At 44.3% G+C, this 25,601-nt stretch overlaps 1 protein-coding gene across 1 annotated transcript; it reads left to right on the forward strand.

The window, feature by feature from the left end:
* Window positions 1–2,466: 2,466 nt before the first annotated feature.
* Window positions 2,467–25,601, forward strand: SRD5A2 (steroid 5 alpha-reductase 2; the record flags this gene model as incomplete). Its single annotated transcript, XM_084201611.1, has 5 exons — window positions 2,467–2,839; window positions 21,893–22,056; window positions 23,812–23,913; window positions 24,870–25,020; window positions 25,535–25,601. Exons 1-5 carry the CDS (start codon window positions 2,556–2,558, stop codon window positions 25,599–25,601), a joined length of 768 nt encoding a protein of 255 aa, XP_084057737.1. The 5' UTR covers window positions 2,467–2,555.

Genomic DNA, 25,601 nt, shown 5'->3' on the forward strand with positions numbered 1-25,601 from the left:
TAATTTACAGGGCAAGAGTGGGATTTGTTTCTCCTGACACAGTTCTCTAGACATCTCTTAGAGCCAGTGGAGAGAAACAAGCTTTTCTAATGACAAGTCACTGACCATACCTCTCGTTCATTACCTCTTCGGATGAGATGAATCTCACCTTAAAGGTGCCTCCTTTCTCCATGGACTGGAAACGGTTTCCATGTCAGTAGCTCACTGCTTCACCACTGGAAGCATTTCTGTTCATTCATTTTGCCCTGCAAACAAGTACAGCTAGACTCCTCCAGCTCGAATCCAGCCACCCAGGATGATGAACAGGGGACTGCCTGAAGCTACCAGTGCTTTGGAGAACACACCCCTCTCAAGTTCCTATGCTGTGCCTCTTTTAGGGTTTTACTTTGAATGCAAAGCATTCTTTTGAAGCCATCCCCAGCTAACTACTGAGCTTTGATATGCTTTGTGAAAGTCTGAGTGCACCGCTGGTTCTCTTTCAGAAGGCACTATGGCAGAAGATGCACTCCATGAATGCCCCATATGTGCTTCTATTGCTAATGTGTCCTCAATTCACAGGATCAGGCTAGAGGCACTTCGAAGTAATTCCCCTTGAAACTTGCATATTATGGTTGACAAATTCTCCTATTCAACTGTTTTGCTACACAACCATTTGTTTTGGATTCCACTTCTTGGTAATTAAGATACAGGTGGAGATTCCTAAAATCTGTCCTACAAACACCTTCCTCCACTGATGTTCACAGCCAGGAGCTATTGCTTGGACACAGGTACCACTGCTGCTAGCCTGCACTGCTTTATGGCCAGCGTGGCTGGCACAGTTCTGGTCCTGCCCTCTTTCACACACAGCTGGGAGACAGCATGTACCAGAGACTGGGAGCAGCAGGCAGCTTGGAAACAGGCAGGCATCTTCTGTGGGGGAAGAGTGCCCTGGCATGTGGCCGACAGCCCTAGCATGTCACACATCTTGGAGGCCAAAAAAAACCTTGACCTGTTTTACTCACTGCAACAAACATGACCTTAGCAACTGCAGCACTCTACGAGGATAAGGGAGATATTGTCTGTGACTAGGAGCTCTGCTCCCCTAAGTAGCTGCCCCAAATAAGCAGCATAGCACAACAAGTGCCTCCCCTGAACTACAGGACAGACTAGAGCCCGTGGTTTGGTCTCCCTCTGCAAAAAGGGAATCCCCTTAATGCGATTGAACCCAGGTCTCCCACATCCTAAATCAGTGCACTCACCAGTCGCACCTTGAATAAAAATCAATTACCACCTCTGCTCCAGAAGAGCAGTTTTGTGTGGCATCCAATCCTTTGCAGAGCTGCCTCCAACTGCTTTCTCAGTGAAGCTGCAAAATGACATGAATGACATTGTAATTTGTGGCCTTGAGGTGATAGGTTGTAACGGCCAGAAAAATACAGAGTTTAATATTCTGCTAGCCCTCCTGCTGTAATTCAGCATCCTGTTAATCCTTATCAAATGGAGATCCCAGAGGAGACAGGCAAAGAAAAGGACTGTAGTTTTAGGCAAACTTGTCAAAACTACTTCATGTGGTTCAGACTGAAGGGTTCCTGAGCACACCCCAAATCTAGCACCTATCTTAGGACCACCTTCATTAAAACTTGGGGCACTTTGAAAGTTTCAGCATACCTGGATTATGCCAAACATGACCTGGACTCGTCAGACTCGTGGGTCTTGGACTGTGTTTTCCTAGTCCTACCGCGAGCATCTACGTTTGCTCGTTTTCATCCGACCTTTGGCATCTGTCTGCCTTTACTCTCCACCTGCCCGCAGTGGAGCGGCACTGCCTGGCACCAGGCGCTGCTCGGCCCTGGCAGCACAGATGGCCGGGCAGCCGCGGGGCACGGTGACACACTGGGGCAGCGGAAGGGAACTCCGCCGCTCGCTCCCACCCCGCCGGCAGCGATTACCTCCTGCGAGAGTCACCCCCGCTCACCTCCGGGCCGCGCCTCCGCCTCGCCCCCGCTCGGTGCCGACCGTGCCGCCTCGCCGCCCCCGACCCTCCCTCCCTCCCTTCCTCCCTCCCTCTCTCTCTCTCTGCCTTCGCCCGCCGCCGCCGCCCTCACTCCCGGCATGGATCGGACCGGCGGCGGGAGGGGCGGGCGCGGGTCCCGGCAGTGCGGGGGACGGGAGGGAAGGGGCGAGAGAGAGAGGGACTGCTGCCCTCCGGGCGGGATGGAGGGGGACAGCTCCTCTCCGGGCGGGGCAAGACAGAGGGATGGAGGGGGACAGCTCCCGTCTAGATGGGACGGGAGGGAGGGAGGGGTGGAGTGGGACAGCTCCCCTTTGGACGGGACGGGAAGGAGGAAAGGATGGAGGGGAACAGCTCCCCTCTAGGTGGGGCGGGGAGGGATGGAGAGGGTCAGCTCCCCTCCGGGCGGGTCGGGGCGCCTCGCCCGCTCCGGCACGAGGGGCTGCGCCCTGTGACGAGCCCGGGCGCCGGGAGGCAGCGCGGCGGGGCGGGGTGACGGCCGCGGCTCTAATAAGGCCGGGGCTGGCGCTGGCCGAGGGCTGCTTGCCCCCGCACGCCCCCGAGCATGCAGTGCTTCCCCGGGCTGGTGCTGGCGCTGAGCTCTCTGCTGGGCGCCCTGGCGCTGCTGCAGCTCTCGCTGCACCTGCGGGTGCCGTCCCGCTACGGGAAGCACGAGGAGCGGCTGTGCCGGCCGCGGGGCCGGCTGCCGGCGCGCTGCGCCTGGTTCCTGCAGGAGCTGCCCTCCTTCCTGGTGCCCGCGCTGCTGCTGGCGCTGCGCAGCCCGCCCCGCCTCGAGCCGCTCGGCTGCCGCCTCCTCTGCTGCCTCTTCTGCTGGCACTACTTCTACAGGTACCGCCGCCGGGCACGGCTCCCTGCCGCCTCGCCTCGGGAAAGCAAACCAAGGGAAGCTGCGGGAGCGGGCGCAGCCGGAGCCGTGCGGGCAGTGCGGCCGGAGCAGGTCCTGGCTGCAGCATCGCTCCCGCCCGAGTCCGGCTGGCCATCCGCGCCCCGGACTCCGCTCGGAGAGTAGGGACCGGCCGGGTGGGCATCTCTACCCCGGGGGGAGGAGCAGCCGGTGGTGCTCGGGCGCTTGACGCAGGGGAGAGGATGGATGTTTTGAATTGTTCTCTTAGGGGGAGGAAAAAAAAAAAAAAGAAAAAAAGAAAGAAAAAAAGAAAAAAGAAAAAAGGTTTCGCTAAGTTGAAGCTAAGGTTTGGATAAAACTCATCCAAATATCATGTAAAGGTACATAGGAAGCGCTTGTTGCGGGCAGAGAAGCGCCGCATGTGCGGCACCGGGAGCAGCGGCGGCCGCCGAACGCAGCCGTGGGAGTACGCGCGAGGGTGGCGGAGAGCAAAGCCATGGAGCACCGGGAGCGCCCGGCTCTGCCCGAGCACCGGGAGCGCACGGCTCTCTCTGCCCGCAGCACCGGGAGCGCACGGCTCTGCCCGAGCACCGGGACCGCACGGCTCTGCCCGAGCACCGGGAGCGTACGGCTCTGCCCCAGCCCCAGGAGCGCACAGCTCTCTCTACCCGAGCACCGGGAGCGCACGGCTCTGCCCGAGCACCGGGAGCGCACGGCTCTCTCTACCCGAGCACCGGGAGCGCACGGCTCTGCCCGCAGCACCGGGAGCGCACGGCTCTCTCTGCCCGCAGCACCGGGAGCGCACGGCTCTGCCCGCAGCGTGGGGCGAGCACCGCGGGCGTGCGCTGCCACGGCACCGAAGTTCGTTCTTTGTGCTCAATTCGTCATTCCCGCTCCACTACCGAAGTACCAATTTCTGCTGGGTTTTTTTTCCTTTCATGTTTTTTCTTTTTAGAAACCTGATCTTGTCAGAGTCAACGAATGCTGTAACTCTAATTAGTTCTGTATTTGCTAATCAGGAGCTTAAATAAATAGTAGAGTTTTTATCCAGTGTTGGTGATAACTTTGAAGAGACATAGCTCTACAATTGTCACCCTGTTCTTCAGAGAATATCACCAGAATCCATCATCTCCACTTCCATTTTCTGTGGAGTTCTTTCATGAGAAAGCTGAATTTTGTTTATGGAAAAAAATGGCTTTTATTCACAAGTGGCAAGTGCACGTGAAAATGTTATGCCATTATGTAGTAAGGAGCAATGTAACTTCTGAGGCAAAACCTTGACTTGATTTGCCATTTTTCACCACCATTCCTATATCTGTTTTTTTAGTTTGCTTCATAGAAATAGAAAACATTCTTGTAATATTTGATCAGAAATTATTATTTGCTACTCAACTAAAATCAATATATTGAAAATCCAGTTGTAGTACCTCTACAGATAGTTTAGGGATAGAAACTCAAGGCTGTTCTGGAGAAATTTCAAACAGAGAATGGTTTACGTTGCTAACACTATTTTAGGCATGCGTTTGTTATCACTCCCGTTGTCTTTACTGCAGGAGTCAGCTCGAGGACACACCCATAACATATTTGGCTTCCAGAAAGCTACATCTATTGATTATATGTAGTTATACAGAATTTAGTTAAATGCATTCTGTTATCAAGGATTTCTGATTGTTGGAGAAACACAAGTATCAATGAACACCACTAGACGACTGAAAGAAGTGTTACCCTACCAGTGCGCACACATCTATTGACTCTGAGGCTTCTTTCCCAAATTTATTGCTGGACTGAGGCAAAAGCACTGTGTTTTCATACATTTTCTTTCCCAGACAGTTTGGGGATCTTCTCATCTCTCGCTGGAATATCCTTCTTCTCTTGTAAAAGTAAAAGCCCTCACTTAACCAAGTCTGTGTAAAACTTTTCTTGCTAATACAGCATGTTACTCCAATAGTATTCTCACAGGCTGCAAGCCCCTTCTCACACAAACCATTATGACATTCTGCTGGATCAATTAATATTTGAAATGTTGTACTAAATATTAATACTCTGCTGCTATGTAAAAGAGCAGCAAAATCACAAAACAGAAGTTTTTCTGGGTTTTGCCTGACAATACTATAGGAAAAGCAGATTCTTTGAGGGATCCTTGGTAGAATGACCTATGGCCACATGGCTGTGTTTGTGATTAGAGCCTTCTTGATAAAATGAAAGTTTTAACAATCAGCACAGCTAATTGTTATCTACAATTTCTAGCAGGCAGGATAATACATTGTTACACAGAATTTTTTAGCCTGTAGCATATCTTACAGTTAAACCCAATTTCTGCAGCTTTCTTTTTTTTCCAGACTTTTTAACCACCTAGACTCGTTTAGTCCTTGGACCCTCTGAAGGTTGGGTCAAATTCTTAGCAATCAGTAAGTAGTGCAGTAATCTGTAATCTGGATTAAGCCTTTAACTAAAAGAATGGGATTTACTCAGTCCTTGGAGGAAGATGGCAACAATGGAGGAGACATCCCTGACCAATGGACTTTAACAGGTTTTGCCATCCAGAATCAGCTCCAGTCTAAGCCCATCCGCAGCTCCTGGATTTTCCAGGGAGTACCTCATGTGAATTTAGGCTTCCCTCTCGCATGCTGAGAGCCACCACATCCTGGTGACAGTGCTGGTGGGCAAGCTGTTTTATGGCAGAGCTGAAAAGCGGTGGAAAGAAGTGCACTTACGTTTTATGTGCAAATTATGGCTGTTTGCCTATAAAATGCTGCTGAACAAATCATTATACCAAGGGGTACTGTTGACACTGCATTAGAAAGTTCCATTGCCATACAGTGTTTGAAAAGAGGTTCACTAATTTGACATAACAGTCAGGATCTAGTTTGACTTTTTGGGTTTTCTTTTGGGTTTTTTTTTCCATTTTATTACCTTTACTTGGAATAATCTAACAACAGTTTTAAATACTTTTGTGATTAAACTTGATTGCAAGGAAAATAAGTGTTATATCAATCAATAATAAAATTGCATTACCTAAGGGATGTGGCCTACTTAATTTTCTGACTTTAAAATTTTGAAAAGAATAAAGGTATTTCACTCTTAATCATAAAGGTATTTTGTTAATCCACTCCTACTTTTACTGTGATCATCTGGTATCTGTACTTAAGCATTCCTCTGTGTTTGTATGACACATTTTCTTGGTATATTGGTGCATAATTTAGTGACTTCCTCCTCTCCACAGGGGAGCTTTTATAATTCCTAATCTTGTCTCATCTACAATAGCAAACATACATAAGGAAGGGAAGTTTTCATCAGAGGTACGCTCAGAAGGACATTATAGAAATACAGACTTCCAAAAGACTTCTGTGCTTAGCTATTCTACCTTCCTTGATGTTCTAGCCAGCTGTGTTGCCCCAGTAGCTCCTTTTAGACTGAAGCACATATTTCAGAGTAACTTCAAGTCTTGACCTGAAGACCCCTGAAAATAAAAAATACATCATTTTTGAAATGGAAAAATCCAATGTTTTCTTTGGTAGTTATCTTCTAAATTCTTTTACCCTTACTTAAACATGTTTAAAATGTCTTGCTTAAATTTGAGTGGTCTTGATTTTTCTCCCAGTGGGCCTTGCTCCTTCTATCCACCCTGTGCTAATTTAAAGCACTCCCTAGTGTCCTTCAGTATTCTCTTACCATGATATCACTTACATGGTACTGGCTCATGTTTTAATTTGCTTGTTACAGAGCTGTCAAGTCCTCTGTCAGCATCAGTTTGGTGCAGATAATATAGGAGCACACGATCGTATTTCTGGTGCATTAATTACCACACATGATGTCATATTTATGCTGAATTGATGGGTTTGTGGTGGATGTATGCCAGATATAGGGGATCACACATTACCTGATCTGACACAGAGTTAGAGTAGTGCAGACACACGATACTTCATCCAACATGAAGTTGGTCAGGATAAAATTACCTTTTCATAAATTTAGGAACAGGTTTAAGCCACCATAATTAACTTGTCCTGCTTTTGGACATGTTGTCAAATAGCTACAATAATTTTTTTATTTGAACTGAGGTATCATAAGCTAGGTTTATAATATCACTGAACTGCAGCAGACCCTCAATGCAAGATCTTTTTTCTGCCTCTCAGTCCTTGGATAATTTCTGTGGCTTTTTTCCCCTCTCCTTTTTTTTCTATATCCATTTTGAAATGAAGACATCAGCGTGTGATGAATGATACAGCGCCAGAGTTGTAGTAGCATGCCTAGAGAGAACATTACTTTCTTGTTCCGCCATCCTACTCCGATGTTTACAGATTAGGAGAGCACTCTTCTGTTTGGAGTCATAGAGGGACATCCTATGTTTCCAGGCTACTTGGGATACTCTGGAGCTGGTGTAACCCGGGTTGTAACCAAGGTTACAATCTATCACTCCTTAGGAGTTGGTTTTAGTTTATATCACTGCATTTCCTTCATTTTTAAATAACTTTTTTATATGGGCACACTGCTTAGAAATGCTGTCCTGCCTACATTCATATTCACTGCTTCTCTAGAATTTGTGCTGTGGGCCAGCTTAATCAGTGGTGATTTTGTATTTATTGTCAGGCTCTTGAGGACTATGCTGGAGTGTTGAAGGGACCACCCTGATACTGTTCTGGAAACGGGGTTAAGGCTGATGGTGCCTCATTGACAAGGACGTGGATGGTCCTCATTTAGAGGAGCTCCTGCAGGAGTCCTGTCAGCCAGCTCTGGCAGGGGCTGTGCCCCATCCAGCCCACTGCTGGCAGAGAGCAGAGATGGTGACTGGGTGGTGACTGCTGGTCGGAGAGCCAGCCCTCCCCTAGTGCTGCCCAGGGCAGAGACTTTCTGGCTGAGAGGGTTCAAGAGGGAGGGGATGGAGCCAGGAGACCTCCCCTCCATCCTGAGCCGTGAGAGCAGAATGCTTTCTGCCTTTGTCTGCCACCGCTAGGCAGCAGCCTCTCTCTTTGTGGCTTCCAGGATGGCATGAAGGCAGGATGCTGCTGCTGCTGCTGCTGCTGAGGGGAGGAGAAGCAAGGGAGGGATCCCAACCCCCTTAGCTAGCCAGCTCTTTGTGTCTCAACGAGCACTTTATTAGCACAGCATGGCGTGAATTTAGTCAAATTCAAATGCTCTCTACTGCTAAAGACAACATTCTTAAAATTGGAATTATTTGAAATCTGGAAAAAATCGAAATCTGAGTTTCCACGTCTGTTTTCAGTAAGCTCATAGCACCTTCACTTTCACAGGGTAGGTTCTGTGGTTGCAGGGGCCCCTCAAAGTGATGGGGTGGGAAGGCAGAGAAAAGGAAGAAGAAAGTGAGAAAAGAAATGAGTGCCAATTCTGCCATCTGTAAATGCAATCTCTGTGGAAAGCTGGTCGTGAGCTGAAAATGATGGGTGGTGTAAGATGTACGGGAACACGTCTGGTGATAAATGACTTACAAAGTATTTTACTTTGGAATGTAGCTTGAATACAGCCTTTCCTGCTGGAGGGGCTGTGCTGGGAATGCAGCAGAAGCCCTCAGGTGGCGAGGAGAAACCCACTTGCTGCCTTTCCATATTCCAGTCCAGCTCCAAACACCAAAGGTGGGAAACATAACATGCGGCAATGAAGGGAACCTTTGCAATCCAATCCCATATAAATCTTCGTGCTGCATTTCTCTTGCCAGTGAGGAAGGCAGAGTGGTGAGGGAGCAGAGGTGATGCCACCATGCACAATAGCAGCAGGGAAGGCCTTGTCCCACTGACTTATGAAGATTATCCTGAAGACAGAAGTGTAAAAGACAGGGTGCTGCATTTGCCCCTTCGGTGCTGCCCTCAATAGCTGGGGCACAAGTAATTTAAAGAAGCATTTCAGTTTCAAAGACCACCTAGAATTACATTTACTTATTTATTTTCTTCTCTTGCAACTTTGTTTTCAATCAAGTCAAATCTTTGTTTTCTATTTCATTCAGTTAATACATGAACAAACCAAACTGCTGTCTTCATTTCTGAAGTGCACTGAAGTGAATCTGAGAGACATCAAGTAAGGCTGCTCTTTGAGATGCAGCTGGATCCCCAGACTCCTCTGGCTGGAGGTGATCCATTTGGTGCACCTGTAGCTGGTTTTCTACAAACTGACATATTTCTAAAGAGATCAGGGAATGCAGAAATTTGTGGCAAGAGAATGAGAAGTGAGGAGCATTTGAAAACTGCATCCTCACATAAGTTTTTAACACTTCTTTTGGCCAGTTTCCCTCTCTCTGGAACTAAGCTGGGGGGGAGAAAGGAAAAGGCTCTTGCTCTCCCCTGCTCTGCAGAATGCAGTGCCTGCCTGGCTGGTCAGCCAGGTGCAATGTTTACCTGGACACACCTGGACCAGTCCTTTTCTTCAAGCAGGAATACCTACTTGTGATCAGTAAGAAAAGCAGCTCAAGACTCCAGAGAACTGCTGAAGGATGGAGGCTCTAAATGAGTAAATTGTTTATAAATTAACTTGCTTATAATTTTTAGAGGTATTCCCTATTAGTTCATACATTAGTCATGCTTTCTGAAACATGAAGTGCATAAACAGAAATTAGATTAAACTTGAAGGATATTTATATATTTAAGTGGTACTCTCCCTGTAGTAGTAAATATAACCAGACCAGAAAATAAGCATCAGGTCCAATAGATCCTATCCAGAGATTAATTCCCCCCCCCCACCCCCCCACAGAAATAGTTATTTTATCCTTTGGTCTTAGGAAGTTGCCATTATGAAGTGTCAATAACTAAAGACATTTCTCTTGTTGGCCTCTTATAACCTCTAGAATTAATCTCCCAATACAAAATCTGCAGGTATTTCACAAGTAACAAATCCTGTTCTCTTTTCCTTCACCTTGATGCTTTGGAATAGATCCTGACCAGATTCCTTTTGGCCTTCACCAGCTACACAGTAGCACATTTGCATCCTCTCTCCTGCTGTTTGGCCTTGGCAGTAATTCTAGATCTGTCAGCAATATCCCTAACAGAGGCTGGCCATTTGCTGTGCCTCTTCTATGTATTCCTTGCTCCCCAGGCATCCCAGTGCATTACAGTAATGCTAATATATAATTTCTTCTCTTCTGTGAAAATAGTGGATTCATTGCTATTTTTATCCAGGTTCCTCAAATTTAATGTATTAATAGCCAAGAAAAGCATCTCTTCATATGCTTTGCCTCAGAATTGTAAAATGCTCATCTACCCAGTGCTAGTGTGGAGTTTGCTTCCTTGCAGTCTTCCCTAGCATTATGAAATACCTTCCTAATTCTGCTCTCAAGATAGAATACTATCTGATTGCCTTCCTAACAATTAGCACAAATGATCCTATCTATACACTCCTTTCCCAATGGGAAGTGGGCTAACATTACAGAAACCTCTCTTTTTTGCCCAGCCCAAATTGTACCCATGGGATTTTTGCCTTTTGTCTCTTGGTCTGGAAGATTTTCTGCAGCGATAACTTAAGACTTTTATCTTTCTTCACTTCTTTTCAAGACATCATTCCTCTCAGGAGTATCTTTATGTCTGATGCTAATTCACTTGTGCTGTTTTGTTATTACCAGGCTGCTTTAAATGCACTAAAGGAGTATTTATGCCTGCTCTGAGACTTCACTGTTGCTGTTAATTGCAAAATGACTTGGTGGGTGTCAGTCCAGCTGCCCTGCAGTCACCTGTCCAAGCTGCAGTTCCAGGGCAGACACCTGAGTTCCAGCCACCAGGACATCACCAAGGCAAAGAAGGTTTCTCTGATCTCCCCTGTGTGAGGTTTGAGCCCACCCAGGAACTGGGTTGTGAAATAACCTCCTAGTAGTATGATTATAAATCAGTGTCCATCCCAGAGATTGCATATTTCCCTCGGTGTAAGTTATATTCTTGGTATCTTCCTCAAAATTAATTTTGGTCAAGAAGGGTTATGATAAAGAAATACTTTCAAACTTGAATTAAGAGACAATTCTTAATTTATACACCTCGATGTGTCCTTCTCTGTCCAGAAATTGGTTTAAATGTGGCAGGTGAATTGATCAGGAGGGTGATCCTTACTGAATTTGGTCAAATAATTAAATTCATGTACATCTACACCCATTTAAATGTAAGAGCTGTGTTACTCTTTGTTGAGCACTCAGCTGCCATTCTAATTATTTTTGCAACATCTCTTTGTTACAACAATAGCAATGGGATTATTTTGTTGTAAAACCCAACAAAAAAAAAAAAAAAAAAAAAAAAAACCACAAAACCAACAAGCAAATTAAAATATTAGTTAAAATATTCCATGTAGGGAAATGGGAAAAGGCAAGTCATAAGAAGAAAAAACAGTAAATTTTTCTACAGGTCCAAATTTGTTTTAAGAACCAGCTAAATTCTACCAATTCTACCTAGCTGTGAACTTCTGAAGCACCAGTTACTACTGTATTAATACCTAGGGATGGGCAGAAAGTTTCACCATCCCTAGGAAGGCGTATCCAAATGTGACCTTCAACAGCAATGAAAAAAGGTCCTGTTTGAAGGAAGCTGGGTTTGACCTCCTCCTTCCTAAATATCCTTTAAAAACATGGAGTAGCAACACCCACAGCCAGCTGTAGCCAGATATAAGATACCATTTCCCTTACAACAGTGTTCACCAGTTTAATCCAACACTTGCCATGCTGGGAGACTGCCTCCCAGAAATGGCTCTGGAAAATGTCACCTTATCAAGGTTGTCTTCAAAGGGATGTGTTGTCTGCTAGGGAAAGAGGGTTTGCCCAGAGGAGATGCTAAGGAACAGATCAGTTCCAGGCATGACTTTGCTGAAGCAGATCCTGAGGCAGGGTGATGATCTGCAGCTCTTTGATGTACTGGTGAAGATGGGCTGGGTGACTTTTCCTCCAAAGCCAAGGCTCCTTGATCTGGGTAGTCATGCCATAATTCAGGGGGGCAGGAAGGCTCCAGGGAGCTCTGAGTAAGTTAGCTGGGCTTCCCAAAGGAGCATAGCCATGTTAGCATGGTCTCCTGCTGGAGATGCATGTGCAAATACCCCCAGACAGCGTGGTCCTAAGCAAACCTTCCAGAGGCTCCTGGCACACATCTCGGGGAGCACAATGCATGGACCTCTATTAAACTTCTGCTGCTCCTGAGAACAGGAAAGGAAGAAAGGAGAAATGACAGAATGGAAGAAAAGTACTTATGTTGTTGATGGGTTTCTTTGCCTGTTTGCTTCTCTTTAGAACATTAAAAAAAAAAATAGAACTATTAAAGCATTCACATTTGAAAACTTGGCCCAGATGAAAGTTACTAAAGTGAGACATGTCTCTGACTCTTCCTAGTGAAAGCAATTTAAACTTGGCACAGTTGTCTGAGAGGTGCGTTTGTATCTGCTCAAACATAAAGGTCGTCAGCTAACATTTTCAGGGTCTGTTCCTCTGGTTCAGCTGAGGCTATAATGCCAGCCTGCAATCCAGCCAAGTATGCTCTAGGCTGGCACTGTAGGGACAGAGCAAGGCTTTTCTGGCTGCTAGGATAACCAACAGAGAGGAACTAGTCTCCTAGCTGGAGTTCTGGCAACATGGATTAGGAAAAATACAGCATGTCTTGAATGCAGAGAAATAAAACCACTGTGAGGTTTACAGTCAGAGCTGCAAGGTGGGAAGAGACAGAAATGTCAGCTGAAAGAGCACAGGAGGGGCAAGTAGGAGAGTTGTTAATAACAGACAGTGGGGCAGGAGTGAGAAGAAATGGGAAGGAAAAGGTCACGATGTGAGAGGGCAATACCCAGGTATCAAGACATGATGCTGACACTGTGCTGAGTGATTCACTCAGCAGCTTTCAGTGTCAGGAAATCTTTTGACATATTTTGCGAGGAAACAGAGGCTCAGATTGTGACTCAGAATCAGCCCATGGCAGTTTTTCCTTAGGGAAAAAAAAAAGGCTTCTAAGTCCTCTGATTATTTTAATGTAAGCACAAACTCAGGATCCGACCTGGCCACTTCAAATTTTGTTCCCCTCTATGTGTATGTACTGCCATGAGATCACAGAGGTTCAGTACGCTGGCTGAATATAATCTGACCAAGATTTAATGTTGAATAAGGATAGATTACCAATTTTCTGTCTCCCTTTGGTCATTTCTCAGGCCCACAGGAGCACTTTATGGGAAAAAAATGACACTTGATCTGATAAGTGCAGTTGTAAGAGCACAGATCTGTGCATCCTTGGGTTTTGTGCCAGTTTTTATGTAGATGCATCCTCCTGTTCTGCTCATGATCTCAACCTCTGTGAACTCTTAAAACTCTGCTCCACTGGAGCGGGGAACTTCTTCAAGTGCACAGCATAGTGTCTGATTAAGTTACTCTGGCATGTATTTCACACTTTTGGCAGACCCCCACAGTTTAGCAATAGGAACAAAGTGATCTGCTTTCATAAATATCAAGTGATTATTTCTGAAGAAGTAAAGAGGGAGATACCTTTGTCTGGCTAAGGCTTTGACACACTATTGCTCAGATAAAACAACAAATATTCTCACAACCTCTAAGTGCTGCTGCCCTTTAGATATTATCAAGTTGTGGAGGTAATCATGGAGCACTGTGAGATCTGCACGTTTGTCATCAGCACAATCCATCTAGTCAAGCTGAACTTTAATCCCCATACAAGTCATCCTGTCCTCTAATCCCCATGAAAGTACAAATCTGGACCAAGTTTAATTAGGGTTTCAACAGTGATAGCTGGCCTGGTCCTGAGTCCATCAGAGCCTCTCTCTGACTAGAATAGCACTATGTTCCCACTCCCAGGCAGTTCCTGGCCACATACAGTCCTCAGATTTTCTTCTCATTCCTGATGGACATTTGTCTAGTCTGACCTTAACAATTGCTGCTTATTGAGATTCCTAGTATGTTCCAATGCCTCACTGTCTTTCCCTAATATCTGAGTGCATTTTCTATGCACCTGCTCAGGCCTGTTGCTTCTTGCTGTGTTCCCAGTAGGCAAGGAGAATGCTTGACTCCTTTCTTCTTTGCAGGAGCTTTTTCTACAGTTGCAGATTGTTCTGATGCAGATTGTTATGATGTGTTCCACTGGTTTTCTCCCAGTTATTTTAAAGAGCCCTGAGTCCTTCAGTCTTTCCTCACATCACACTTCCTAGACCACAGCTGTTTGTCCTTGGGCTGCTTCCACTTTATCTTTTATAGAGAGCTGGACAGAGTATCATTTGAGCTCCTACTAGCACTGTGCAAAGGGGAAAGATTACTTCAGGTGTCTCCAACAACATATTTTAACATTTGCCTTTTTCACAAAAGCCTGACATCATTGGCTTACGCTCAGTTTGCCACCTACCAGCATGCCCTCTCCCATCCAGCCCTTTTTTCAGCCTGTCTTTTACATTTGGTCTTAATTAAGTGTAGTATTTTGCCATTGTCTTTCTTGAATTAAATCAACTGTTTTAAAACTATCAAGTACTTCAAGGCTATTCTAAACTCTGGTCTTCGTTCTTGATGTGCTCAGCATCTCTCAAAGCCGTGTCAGCCACAAACATTGCAAGTATTTTTTTCCCCAGAGGCATAATATTAATGAAAAACTCCTGAGTAGTACCAGAAGAGTCTTTTGCAGAACCTCCCTCAAAGGATCTTTCTAGTTTGATAGTAAACAATTGTGATCTATTCCTTGATATAATTTTTCCATCAGTTTTGCAGCCACTTAACATCCTATAAACCAGGAAACTCCAAGTTACTTAAAAGTTCAACATGTGAGACAGTGTAAAAAATCTAAGGTCAAGACACAGGACACCATCTGCTCCCACCATCCTTCTGTTATGATATATCCAATTTATGTCAATTCCTTCCCTCAACAAACCTACTCCATGAAAATAGGGTTACATATGGAAATGAGTCCTGTCCCCTGCTGTTACAGATACACAGGGCTCTGAGTGAAAGAGGCTGTGACAGGTATTGCTGCTCAGACAAGAAGCTGACCAGGCTGCACGTCCTGCACACCCCTGACTTGGCTGTGCAGTGTCTGAGGACAAACTATGAGTTTGTAGGGGATGGCACTGATTTCAGCAGGGATCTGTACAGTGCACATATTCCCTTTGTTCTATTAGCTCCACTTCACCTTCTTTGGCTGTGAAAAAGTACTTATTAAAAAATCCCCATCTTTCTGATGAATATGCCAGATTAGACAAGGGATGGTGAGAGAGATATTAATATCTGGTTCATCTGGCTCTTGTTTCAGTTGCCTTTGCTTAAGGGCAGTCAAGCCATTCTTCCCTTTGTTTAGTTCAGCTCTCATTCTGGTCTCCTTTCTGCAATACAAACAAAAAAGAAAAAGAAAAAGTGACTGGGTTATAGCAAATGAAAATAAAATAATATTTTAAATTAAGAATATTTGAAACCTATTTGGTGTTTATACCAAAAATAGAAACATTTAAGAAACAAATATGCTGGTATAAATGTATACTGAGTGTAATTTGCTGATGGATTGTGACTTGCTGAGGCAGCTTGATAATGCACCAAGCCCAGCAGTTCTGTTCTTGGTGTCCCTTTAGAAAATGCATAATAACTGAAGTACAGTGTTTTGATCCTGTATCTGAAAAACCAGTACGATGTTTTTCATGATTGAATGCTTTTTTACCAGAAGAATTCTCCTTTGTTGGTTCTGTCTGGATGCTGGTAGTCACAGGGAGATACCACATTTTCTAGTGACATTTTCAGAAATAATGGAAGAAAACCAAGAGGAGTAATGAAGTAATTTATAAACAAAATTGCAAAAGACTTTTGAAACCTGGCCACTGTTGCAGTGAATTTAGAAGAGGAAAAATTTTTGCCTTGGAGTCAAGCCTACACAATTATTTTCTACTAATTAAAACCATATACCCTTTTTAAGGTCTAATTCCTTTCCTTTTCCTAAATTGTTTTCCAACCACTTATATTTTATTAAATCTAGCACATCTAATAATATCTGTATGCAATGTGAAGAGGACTAAGCTTTATCTATAAACTGTATTTATCCTTCTTACTTTGCTAAATGCACAGCGTGCTACCAATTTATATCAATCAATGAGGCATTACTGACTAGTTCTAGCTGGTCACAATGACTAGTTCAGGCATTTATAATGTTGGAACTGAGCATTACATAGCTCAGATTCCTTAAATTTATCCAAGATTAAATGCATTATGGCTTTTTTTTCCTTCAATGATTGACAGTGATACCAAAGCACCATTTTTTAGCCTTTCCCATGAGACACACATGCTTTTGAAAACATTTTTTCCTATAACCCCCCTTCATTCAAAGGCAGTTGTAAGAAACTGTGCTTTTCTGACCTGTCACCAAGGTTTCAACCTGAAATCTGTTTTTAGCTCTGTGGCCACAAGTCAAGTTGCAGCAGTTGCTGATTCCTTTGAATGTTCTGCAAGTGCTGTCATCCATGGTGTCAGCCTTCCTGGCACAGCGAGTCCCACTCTGGAGCTTTACTCATAAATGCTGGTGTTAAGCAACTGCTAATCTATTCTAAGGAGTTTAGCATCTTTGAGATGCTCAGTTTGTAGAAAATGTGAGATGAGTCATGAGACATTATGAAACCCTGAAGTTATCATGCTGGATGAGAGCAGAGGCCCTTCACAGCCAGCACTCTGTCTTGGCAGAAGCCAGAGTCAGATCATTCCAAACAAAATGCAGGTAATGGTGGTCAATTGTCCTCAGCAGCTGCTACCTTCAGCCTCTCTTCAATGGAATATAATTTATCCCCTGAAATATAAGAATTACTATTAATTCCAAATTTTTGTGTTCTTTTTATGAAAGAATCTGCCTTTGTCTGTAATTTCAGATTATCCTCCCTCTCCCAGTCCTACCCAGCTCTTTACTTCAGTGGTTTTTTTATATTACATTTAATAGAAATCTCATTGCATTCAAACTAACTTCCTTTCAGTATCAGGAAAATTGTTGGTCACAGCTATTCAGCTCTCCCAAATAAATTATTTTCTAGTATTGTGTGTTATTTCTCATCTGAAATAAGTTTATTCTTACTAATCTTCACTACAAGTTTAGCAGTCCCCATGGTTCAGCATGGCAGTCACTTACAAGTCTCTTCTCATTTCCCACTGATCCTACTGCGTTTCTGATGTCTTTGCATTAAATCAGGGCTGCCCAGACTTTCTCTTTCCCATTGCCTTGCTTCTCAAGAACTCCTTGAAACCCAGTTATGGTGCCATGTGTCTCAGTCCTTCTCCCATCCCTTGATCAGATGTGTGCCTCTCTCTTGCCCAAGAAAGATGAGTCTGCTCCTGCCAGAAGTCTTCATCAGCCCTGGACCTGCCACCAAGAGACAACAAAGAAAGACTGTCCCTGCAATAACAGGCTTCAGGTTGGATTTATCTTGGAAATGAACCACAAACATCCCAAAGATAGCAGATTGACCCATTTTTTTTTAGATAGACTCCTCAGAAATTAACCAGATATGGCACGTTTCAGTATTGTTTTATACATCTGAATCATAAGATTTTAAATCATATATCTATCTTTCTTATTCCTTAAATTATAGCCATCAAAATTTGTCCAAAGATCTTTGGAGGAACATGGAAGTAGGGTATTTTGCATGTGCAAAAATATTGGTGGCTTGGAAAAGAGAGTTCATTCCAACTTTTGGTCATCACTAGATAAATAAATCTGCATGATTACAATAAAAAGGTAGTTCTCTTGCTCCCCTCACTGATTCTGTTCAATGATTTAAGATGAGCTCACAGACTGGGCCACAGTCCAGGAGGTGATTACAGTTACCTGATGGTTTCGCATTGTCCCAGTGATGCGGGAATGAGGAACATCCCTGTCCCAGTCAGGGAATGAGGAACATCCCTGTCCCAGTCAGGAAACCTGCCCTGCAGCTGGGATCACCCAGTGGCAGCCACTGCACACCCCTGGCACTGGTGGGCTCCTCAGGCAGCTCTGGCTGGGCATCAGCTCCAGAAAAAGAGCTCAGCTCCTGAATTTACAACTTCCTTACACCTTACAGCTTCTTCCTTCCAGGAGATGAGATACAGCTGCCTACAGGAGATACATGAGGTCTGCTGTCTGTCTGTCTGCACCTGCAGGGGTACTGCCAGAGGCATGATGGGCAGCCCATGATTCCTGCCTGCTGGCATTGCTGGTGTGTCACCTGCGTGCAGCCCAGATTTTGTTCCCGGGTCTGGAACAGAGCATGTCTCACTGTGCAGACCCTAACAAAAGGGACATGGTCCACCCTGAGCGGTACAAATGGCTGCTAACAACCTGCTTTTCATCCAAATATTCCTGGCTGATGATGTTCTCAGTCTGGTGCAGAGTGAGTGGGGAAGGGAAGGGTAAAGCATCTCAGGGTAGGATGTTTGAGGAGAGGAATCTGACAGGTGAGGAGTTTCTACCACATTGTGATGCTGGTGCATCTGTAGATATCATGATGAAGGAGGGTTAAAATGCTTAATTTCACTTTTGAAAGTGTTTTTGAGTATTTTCTTTTACTTTCCCTTCAAACTGATAGCAAATTAGCCTGCTGCTTGGAACTGAACATTTACCCATCACATTTGTTTTGGCCCAGTCTGGGATAACTGAAAATTTTAATTGGCCACAGGAAAATTAGGTGCCAGATTGTGTCCTGGTGTGGACTTGACAGTTTTCTCCTATAAATATCCAATGAGAATTATTGTAACTCAACTCAAAACCAGTAAAAGTTTAAAATTACCTCAGAGTGCATTTAACCTACAAATAATCTACAGAATGGGGCTCAGAAAGTATGTGCAGACTAATCGGCAGCAGATGTCTTTGAGACTTCTACTTTGGCATGCATAACTCTCCAGAATAATTAGAAGCTTTGTGTAAGGCATCACAGCCACCCCAAATAGAAGCCAATCATGTTTGTGAACAACTTGAGCCTTTGTCCAAGGGGCCAGGTATGCCAAGGGTGCCAGCAGCTCCCTAGTGATGTGATTCCAGTGACAACCTATGGTGTCAATTGTTGGTGCAAAGAGAACTGGTCTGTGTAATCTCCCCAGCTTTGGACACCAGTCTTGTCAATCTGTGCACAAGAAATACTGAAAGTAAATCCATGGTTTGATAGGGCAATCCTGTCGTGTCTGACTGGTCTGTAGTTAGTGTAACGTAAATCACAAGGTTTTTCTTATCAACTGAGATACAGGCATTTGTACAAATAAGAAAATGAAAAGGTGGGCCTGGCTGCCCACCCTGACCTGAGCCACCAGCCCTCCCCACCTTGTCCTGGGTGGGACAAGCAAGGAGCCGGAGAAGGCGGAGCCCAGGACTGACAACCTACTCTTAGTGGATTATGGTAACATTTGTGAAAAGGTTTCCACCTTCTGTGGAAAGAAGAGCAAACCTATACTTTCCCTGGGTTTAGCTGAGAGTCTCCAGAATTTTCAAGAAGCTGGACTAATACCTCTAAGATGAAATTTGATGCAATGTCAAATTATTTTCTCTTCAAAACCTGTTCTTTTGGAAAAGAAATGATGGGGAAGAAAATGAATAATGCATTATTCATTCATTTAAAAAGAAGCTGTTGGCAATGGTTTAGTCAGATGCAGTGCCTTTGGCTGGTAAAGATAATAAAGGAGTAATGAATTAGTCATCAATACTGCACCAAAAGTAAAAGGTCAAATTTGTCACTGGACTAAAACCAAAAGGCCAGATTTGTTCTGTTATTCTAAAATGGTGGTCTTCAGGCCCCCTTTGATTTTCACACTGCAAAATAGTTCCAGCAGAGCTGCAGACTCTTCCAGTGAATATTTAAACTATTAAATGCCCCTGCTTTATCTCTGTTGCTTTTTCAAATCTCATCAGGAATAGTTTGTGCACCCTCAACTAGCCATGTAGCACAATCCCACACAGAGAATTGAATCTGGCCTCTGGTTTAACAGACCCACGGAGATTTCCTTGGAGAATTTGTTCCACAACAAAGATTCTTGGATGAAATCCTGACTTGGATCATCCAAACTGCTATGAGGCAGGATTACAGTGATGTCAGGATTTTACTACCTCAACAACTAAACAAAGCTGGTGCCTCCTGGCTCCCCTGCCCTTGTACTTTTACTTTGCATGCAGATTCTTCCTGTCCTGTGTGCACTCCATGGCAGAGAGGTTTGTGGCCTCCTGTTACTTATCCTGTTAGAGGATAAGTCACCTTTCAAGGGCCTACAATCTCTACAGCAGGAAGCAGCACAGAAACAATCAGTTTTCCTGGGACCTGAGAAACCTCTGTTTGCATCAGATGTAAAAACTCAGAGACTCTTAAACTTGACTGGTTTTGGCAAAGGATAAAGCAGTGCCAGTCCTACTTGAATCTGCTGTATAAATTCACTTCCTAAATAATTTTGTGTGGTTTACATCATTCCCTCTTCTATACAATTTGCTGTCTTCAAGCCTGCATTTGAAATTTTCACACTTTTTCTCATAACTGTTCAGGTCAAATTTTTCAATATGACTAAACAGCAGATCAGAATACTAAAGCTGGCCTTGCTTACTCATAACTCCAGCATCACATTCCCAAAGGGCAAGATCAGTAATTATTGGTAACATTACTCCAAAGAGCATTCCTTCCCATTCTGTAATAAATATGACAAATGTGATGCCACTATCTGAAGAACATTTTCCATACCTCTTAAAAGTATTTAGCACTTCTGCATCACTTCTGCATCACAGCTGCCTTAATTGCTGGAAATCTGTCTTGCCTTGCTTTGGAAAGCAGTGAATTAACATGCTGCTGCTTGTGCTCTGCTTACTCACTGCCAGATATAGTATGATTTAATCTAGATTTATAATATTATTAGATTTTATGCCTCAGCTTGCTTAAGTTGACACTTGCAACATGGGATGTCAATTACTTATCAGCAATGCTTCTATACTGGTATGATGATCCAAAGCCCAAGAGGGCAAAAGAAAGAAATTCAGAGTGTAGATTTTTCCACTTACAGCACTTAAGTGGCCAGGTAAGAAACCACTTATTAAAAATTAATATAACTTCTTTGTTTCACTCTCCCAGGGATGATATGGATTGCCCAGAGTGTCAAGGGGGATACTCTCACCTGAAGCAAACACATATATAAATTAAAACTGCACAAGCACCAATTATTTGCTGACAGAGATGTTAATGCTACTGTGAGCACAGCTGTTGTCTAAGAAAGCCCTAGGTGCTGTAGCTGCATGGAAATCTTGGTGTTTAGCATCTTAAACCTACGGCTGTAGCTCTTCTTATTTTAAACAAAAGCTTGAAAGCACGGAGGGGAGGAAGGGACTGGAGGTAAAGCAGCTCCCCTGGCAGGGAAAAACAGTGCTCTGCCCCTACATTGAAGTGTCCAAGCAGAGCAGGACAGAGCTGCTGTGCGTTAGAGATGCATGGGGGTCTCCTTCTGAGTGAAGTGGGAGAGGCTGGGACAGGAGATGAAATCTTGGGCTGGACACTGCAGGGGATGAGAGAGCCAGAGGGTCCCAACACTGTCTTCAAGCCCATCTGCCACCATGGGTTGAAGCCCTCAGGGATCAGGAATGTCTGCTCCATAACAAAGCTCCTCCCGATGGGATGCTCGTGGCATAGTAATCCTTGTTTGGAGAATCAGTATTGCAGTTGGTGCTGCCCTTCACAAAGATCAGTGATGTCTGAACATCATGTCCCCGTGTCCCTCCACAGCAACCAATCTTCCCTTGGCCCACTGGAGCATTAAATCAAGTCTGGAAATGAAAATGCAGTTTGTGGGCACGAATTCCTCATTTTCACCAACAAGCGTAGAGAAAGGTACAGAGAGATTCTCAAAGCATCAGTGAATCTGGATGAGCTTTCCAACTTCCCACCTTGGGTGCAGTCCTGCAGGACCAGAAAAAGATGTGTATCTGCAGGATTTCCAAATATGATGTGTATCTGCAGGATTTTATTTCCAAATAAATTGCTGATCTTATATTGTTGCAGTTCTTTTCAAATTTTTTGTCTTTATTGACCTATTTTCTACTTTGTGCTTTGTTCAAGTTTTTTCCCCACAGCAGAGAAATTGCAAATACAATGTTATCGTGAGCAATGTGCTGACTCTTTTTTCTTATCTACCTTAGGACATTTATTTACCCTTTCTTCACTAGAGGCAGACCTTTCCCACTGCAATTGCTTTTCTTTGGCATGTTATTCTGTATCTATAATGGCTTCCTCCAGGGGTACTACCTGATTTACTGCGCTGAATACCCAAACGATTGGTGCACCGACATCCGATTTACATCAGGTAATTACAGCTGCAGGATTCCCAAGATCTAATCTACAAGCAATTTGTAAGCATTTTGAATTATGTCCTAATCTTCAGCGAACATGTGAGTCAAATCTGTTGCGATGGAAATCAGCACAAGACCTGCTTGCCGGCCCAGATAAAACAAGTAAATGTGCAGTAACTTTTTTTTTTCCTGCTAGGCAGCCACCTTTGAAGGTATATCACGTTATGTGCTAGTCTCAAGTCATGAGCCTTGTTTTACTGACAGCCCTCCAGAGCCTCCTGCTGCTGTGGGCCCTGGAGATGCAATCTCAGGCCCCAGGTGCATGGGGCTGTGCCCCTGCCCAGCCAGAAGTGTGCAGCCAGCAGTGGCTGTGCGCGAGTGCAAGCTGTGGCTTTCTCTTCCCTGCCAGGGAGCTTTGTACTCCATGCAGGCATTCTGAGTGAGAGAGAAAAGCAGGGCAAAACCCCAGCATGAATGAGGCTTTGGGGACAAAGAGCTCTTTTTTCTCACGTAAGGCACAGAGGAAGATTACAGATCACACAGTCTGGTTGTATGTTAATACGATTCCTTCCTATTCCGTACCTTAATAGCCTGGCTGAATTTCACCCTGTAAAATTCCCCAGAGAATAACTGAACAAGAGCAGTTAGATGGCATTACAGATTTGGTGCTGCACAGAGAGTGGTTTTAAATGTAAACATAGAAATGAGGATTAACATGGATGTCTGAGGAAATGTTTTGGGTACAATAAGTACAAACTAACCAAGGTACTCTCTCTACCCTATTTCAGAACATGGATGCAAGTCCAGTCTCTTCAGACAGCATCGCATACTAAAAATTCTGGACATTGTTTAGTAAGACCTCACATATCCAACAAAGAAAACACCATAAAACTTCATTTTCTTGATAAATAAAATATATATTTAATGTTAAAAAAAAAAGCAAAAAGAAAATCAGCATTAGCAGTACTTGAAATATTAAGGAAAAAACAAACAGTATGTTCTTCCTCTATGGACTCTTACCAACTTTCTGTTGCTACTGGATATGTTGAGGTTTTATCAGCATTTAGTCTTTTATGTATACATTGTAGTGCACACACTATTTCTTTTCCCATCATCATCAGAGGTGGTTTTCTTAGTGTCCAACATATCACAGAATGAAGGGCATGTCGCCTGCAGACTTTCTCAATCAAATGCCTCTGGTTTTTCAGCTAAATGGAATCTGGTCAATGGATCACTCTGGCCAGATAATGTCAGCATCCCTCAGCAAGTACCTGCTTTCCATCCACGCCCAAAGCTCTGTCCAGGCAGCCTCACTGGCAGTGGACTGAGGGGTGCTGAGATGTAGATTCCTTTCCCAGCTCCAGTGATGTGCTGGATAACTCTGTGTCTCTGTGCTCCCCATCCCTCAGCAGTTAAATGAGGGTGTTGGTACTTGTCTGCAGCTCAGTGCTTACTCTGCAGGAACGTGCACAGTTGTGGCTGCCTGTCATCAGCTGTGGTGGCCACGGGGTACTTCGTGTCCCCCCATCAGTATTCCATAAATGGAGACTATGGTCACCTGGGAGTTCAGCTGAAAGTGCTCTGGTGTCACCTGTGCTTCTCCTGTTCAGTAGCCTTCTTGGCAGCAATGCATCTTTTGACTTGAAAAAGAATCCACCCACCTCACATCATGATCCCCATCTGCTGCAAAGACAAACCTCACACACGAGCCTGAGCAGGGATATCTGGATGGAGCTGTCTTTCTAATCCATTTCTTGTTGCTTTCTTAGGCCTCCTCTTATTTCTGCTGGGAATGGGAATCAACATTCACAGTGACCTCCTGCTGCGCCAGCTGAGGAAACCCGGGGAAGTCACTTACAAGATTCCTCAAGGTATATTCTCATCCTCCCTTCCTTGAAGGAAACAGGGCAGCAGAATAAATAATGTTTTCTGACTGAATTCACAGGAGAGTGACAGTAATGGCAGAGAAGCTGGTCTTGCACAGGCACTTGGTTCAGGTGCCCCCCAGGCTGCAGGGACTGGTGTGAGCTGGCTGCAGGCAGTTCAAGGAAAGCAGCAAGAGTATCTGGAAAACATGAGTTGTGAGGAGAGATTTAGGGAATTGGCTGGTAATTCTGAGAAGATTGAAGTGGACACAGGAAGAGGATTTTAACTTTGCAAAAGGCAGCTGCAAAGAAGGAAAGAGTCTTCTCCATGCCCAGAAAGAAGTAGTAGTGGATTGCTTACTGTGCAAAAGGTGTTCAAAGTGTAAAATAATAACACCAAGGTGTGGAATTGCCTCTCCAGGAAAAGCAATTCTAGCTCTATAGAGCAACATGGATAGGAATTCAAGAATTTCTTGGGCTTGGTATTGACTCCTTCTGCTGGCTTCCTATAGATGGTGATATGTCTCTCCCAGAGCTTCTCACCTCCAATATTTACCGGCCTCTTGTAAATGTGGCAAAAAACTGAGATCCAGATTTTGCATTCCCCACAGGCAGTGAAGTTGCAAAATATTTTTAGGGCGTGAAAAGGATTGACTAATGCTAATTCTTATAATTTAAATCTAATAATGGTCTTTCTCAAGTTATTTTCCAAATGAAAATAAATGGTTGTGAAAGTGCTGGAAACATCTGAGTCAGAATCCCCATTGATTCTTGTATTTACACATGAATTTCAAACAAGATCCCCCTTTGGCATGGCTCCACTGGCTTCAGGGAAGTGCATTTAGGTTCCTGCTATGGGCTGAATAAGAAAGGGTACATATTCTGCTGCTGACTTTATGTGAAAGAACCTTCCATGTACAGGAGATGACTGTAAAAATGAAATATTTTGTCTGTTGCTGCAGGAGGACTGTTCACCTACGTTTCTGGAGCCAACTACTTTGGAGAAATTGTGGAATGGTTTGGTTTTGCCATTGCAACCTGGTCCCTACCAGCCTTCGCCTTTGCCTTTTTCACTCTTTGCTGCATTGGTCCACGTGCTTATCACCACCACAGGTATCAAAGTGTTCCTTGCCATACGCTGCTACTTCCCCTAGGAATGCAGTTTGCAAAATGCCAGGGAGGACCTGAGCCAGGATTTGGGATAAAACTGAAATCTAAAGCCACATACAGGAGGAGTATTGGCTTATTTGTGTGAGGAAGGCAGTCAGCTGTGCCCCTGGCCTGACAGTCATTTAATGTGACCTGAGCTGCATCACTGCTTCCACCCTGCTAAATTAGCCCCTCTTTACTGAGCCTCATAAAAGTCAGCTTTTCCTAAGGTTTCCCTTGCAACCTTTGCAGTCCTTTGGAATAGATATGTTCTGAATTCCTAAAATTTCTACTATTATCAGTTAATTAAATAAGCAGGTGTAAATAGTTTTGGATCTGCACTTTTGCAGAGTTACACACTGAGATAACAAAGAAAGGCAGCTTGGAGCAGTTGTAAGGTTCCTCAGCTGATCTGTATTGAAACTGTGCAGTTTCCCTCCATGTATGCAGGTTCACTGTCTTGCTTATTTTCTTTCAGGTACTATCTCAAGACATTTACGGACTATCCAAAATCAAGGAAAGCCTTGATTCCTTTTGTTTTTTAA

Source organism: Fringilla coelebs (assembly GCF_963513975.1).
Source record: "Fringilla coelebs genome assembly, chromosome: 3".
NCBI lineage: Eukaryota > Metazoa > Chordata > Aves > Passeriformes > Fringillidae > Fringilla > Fringilla coelebs.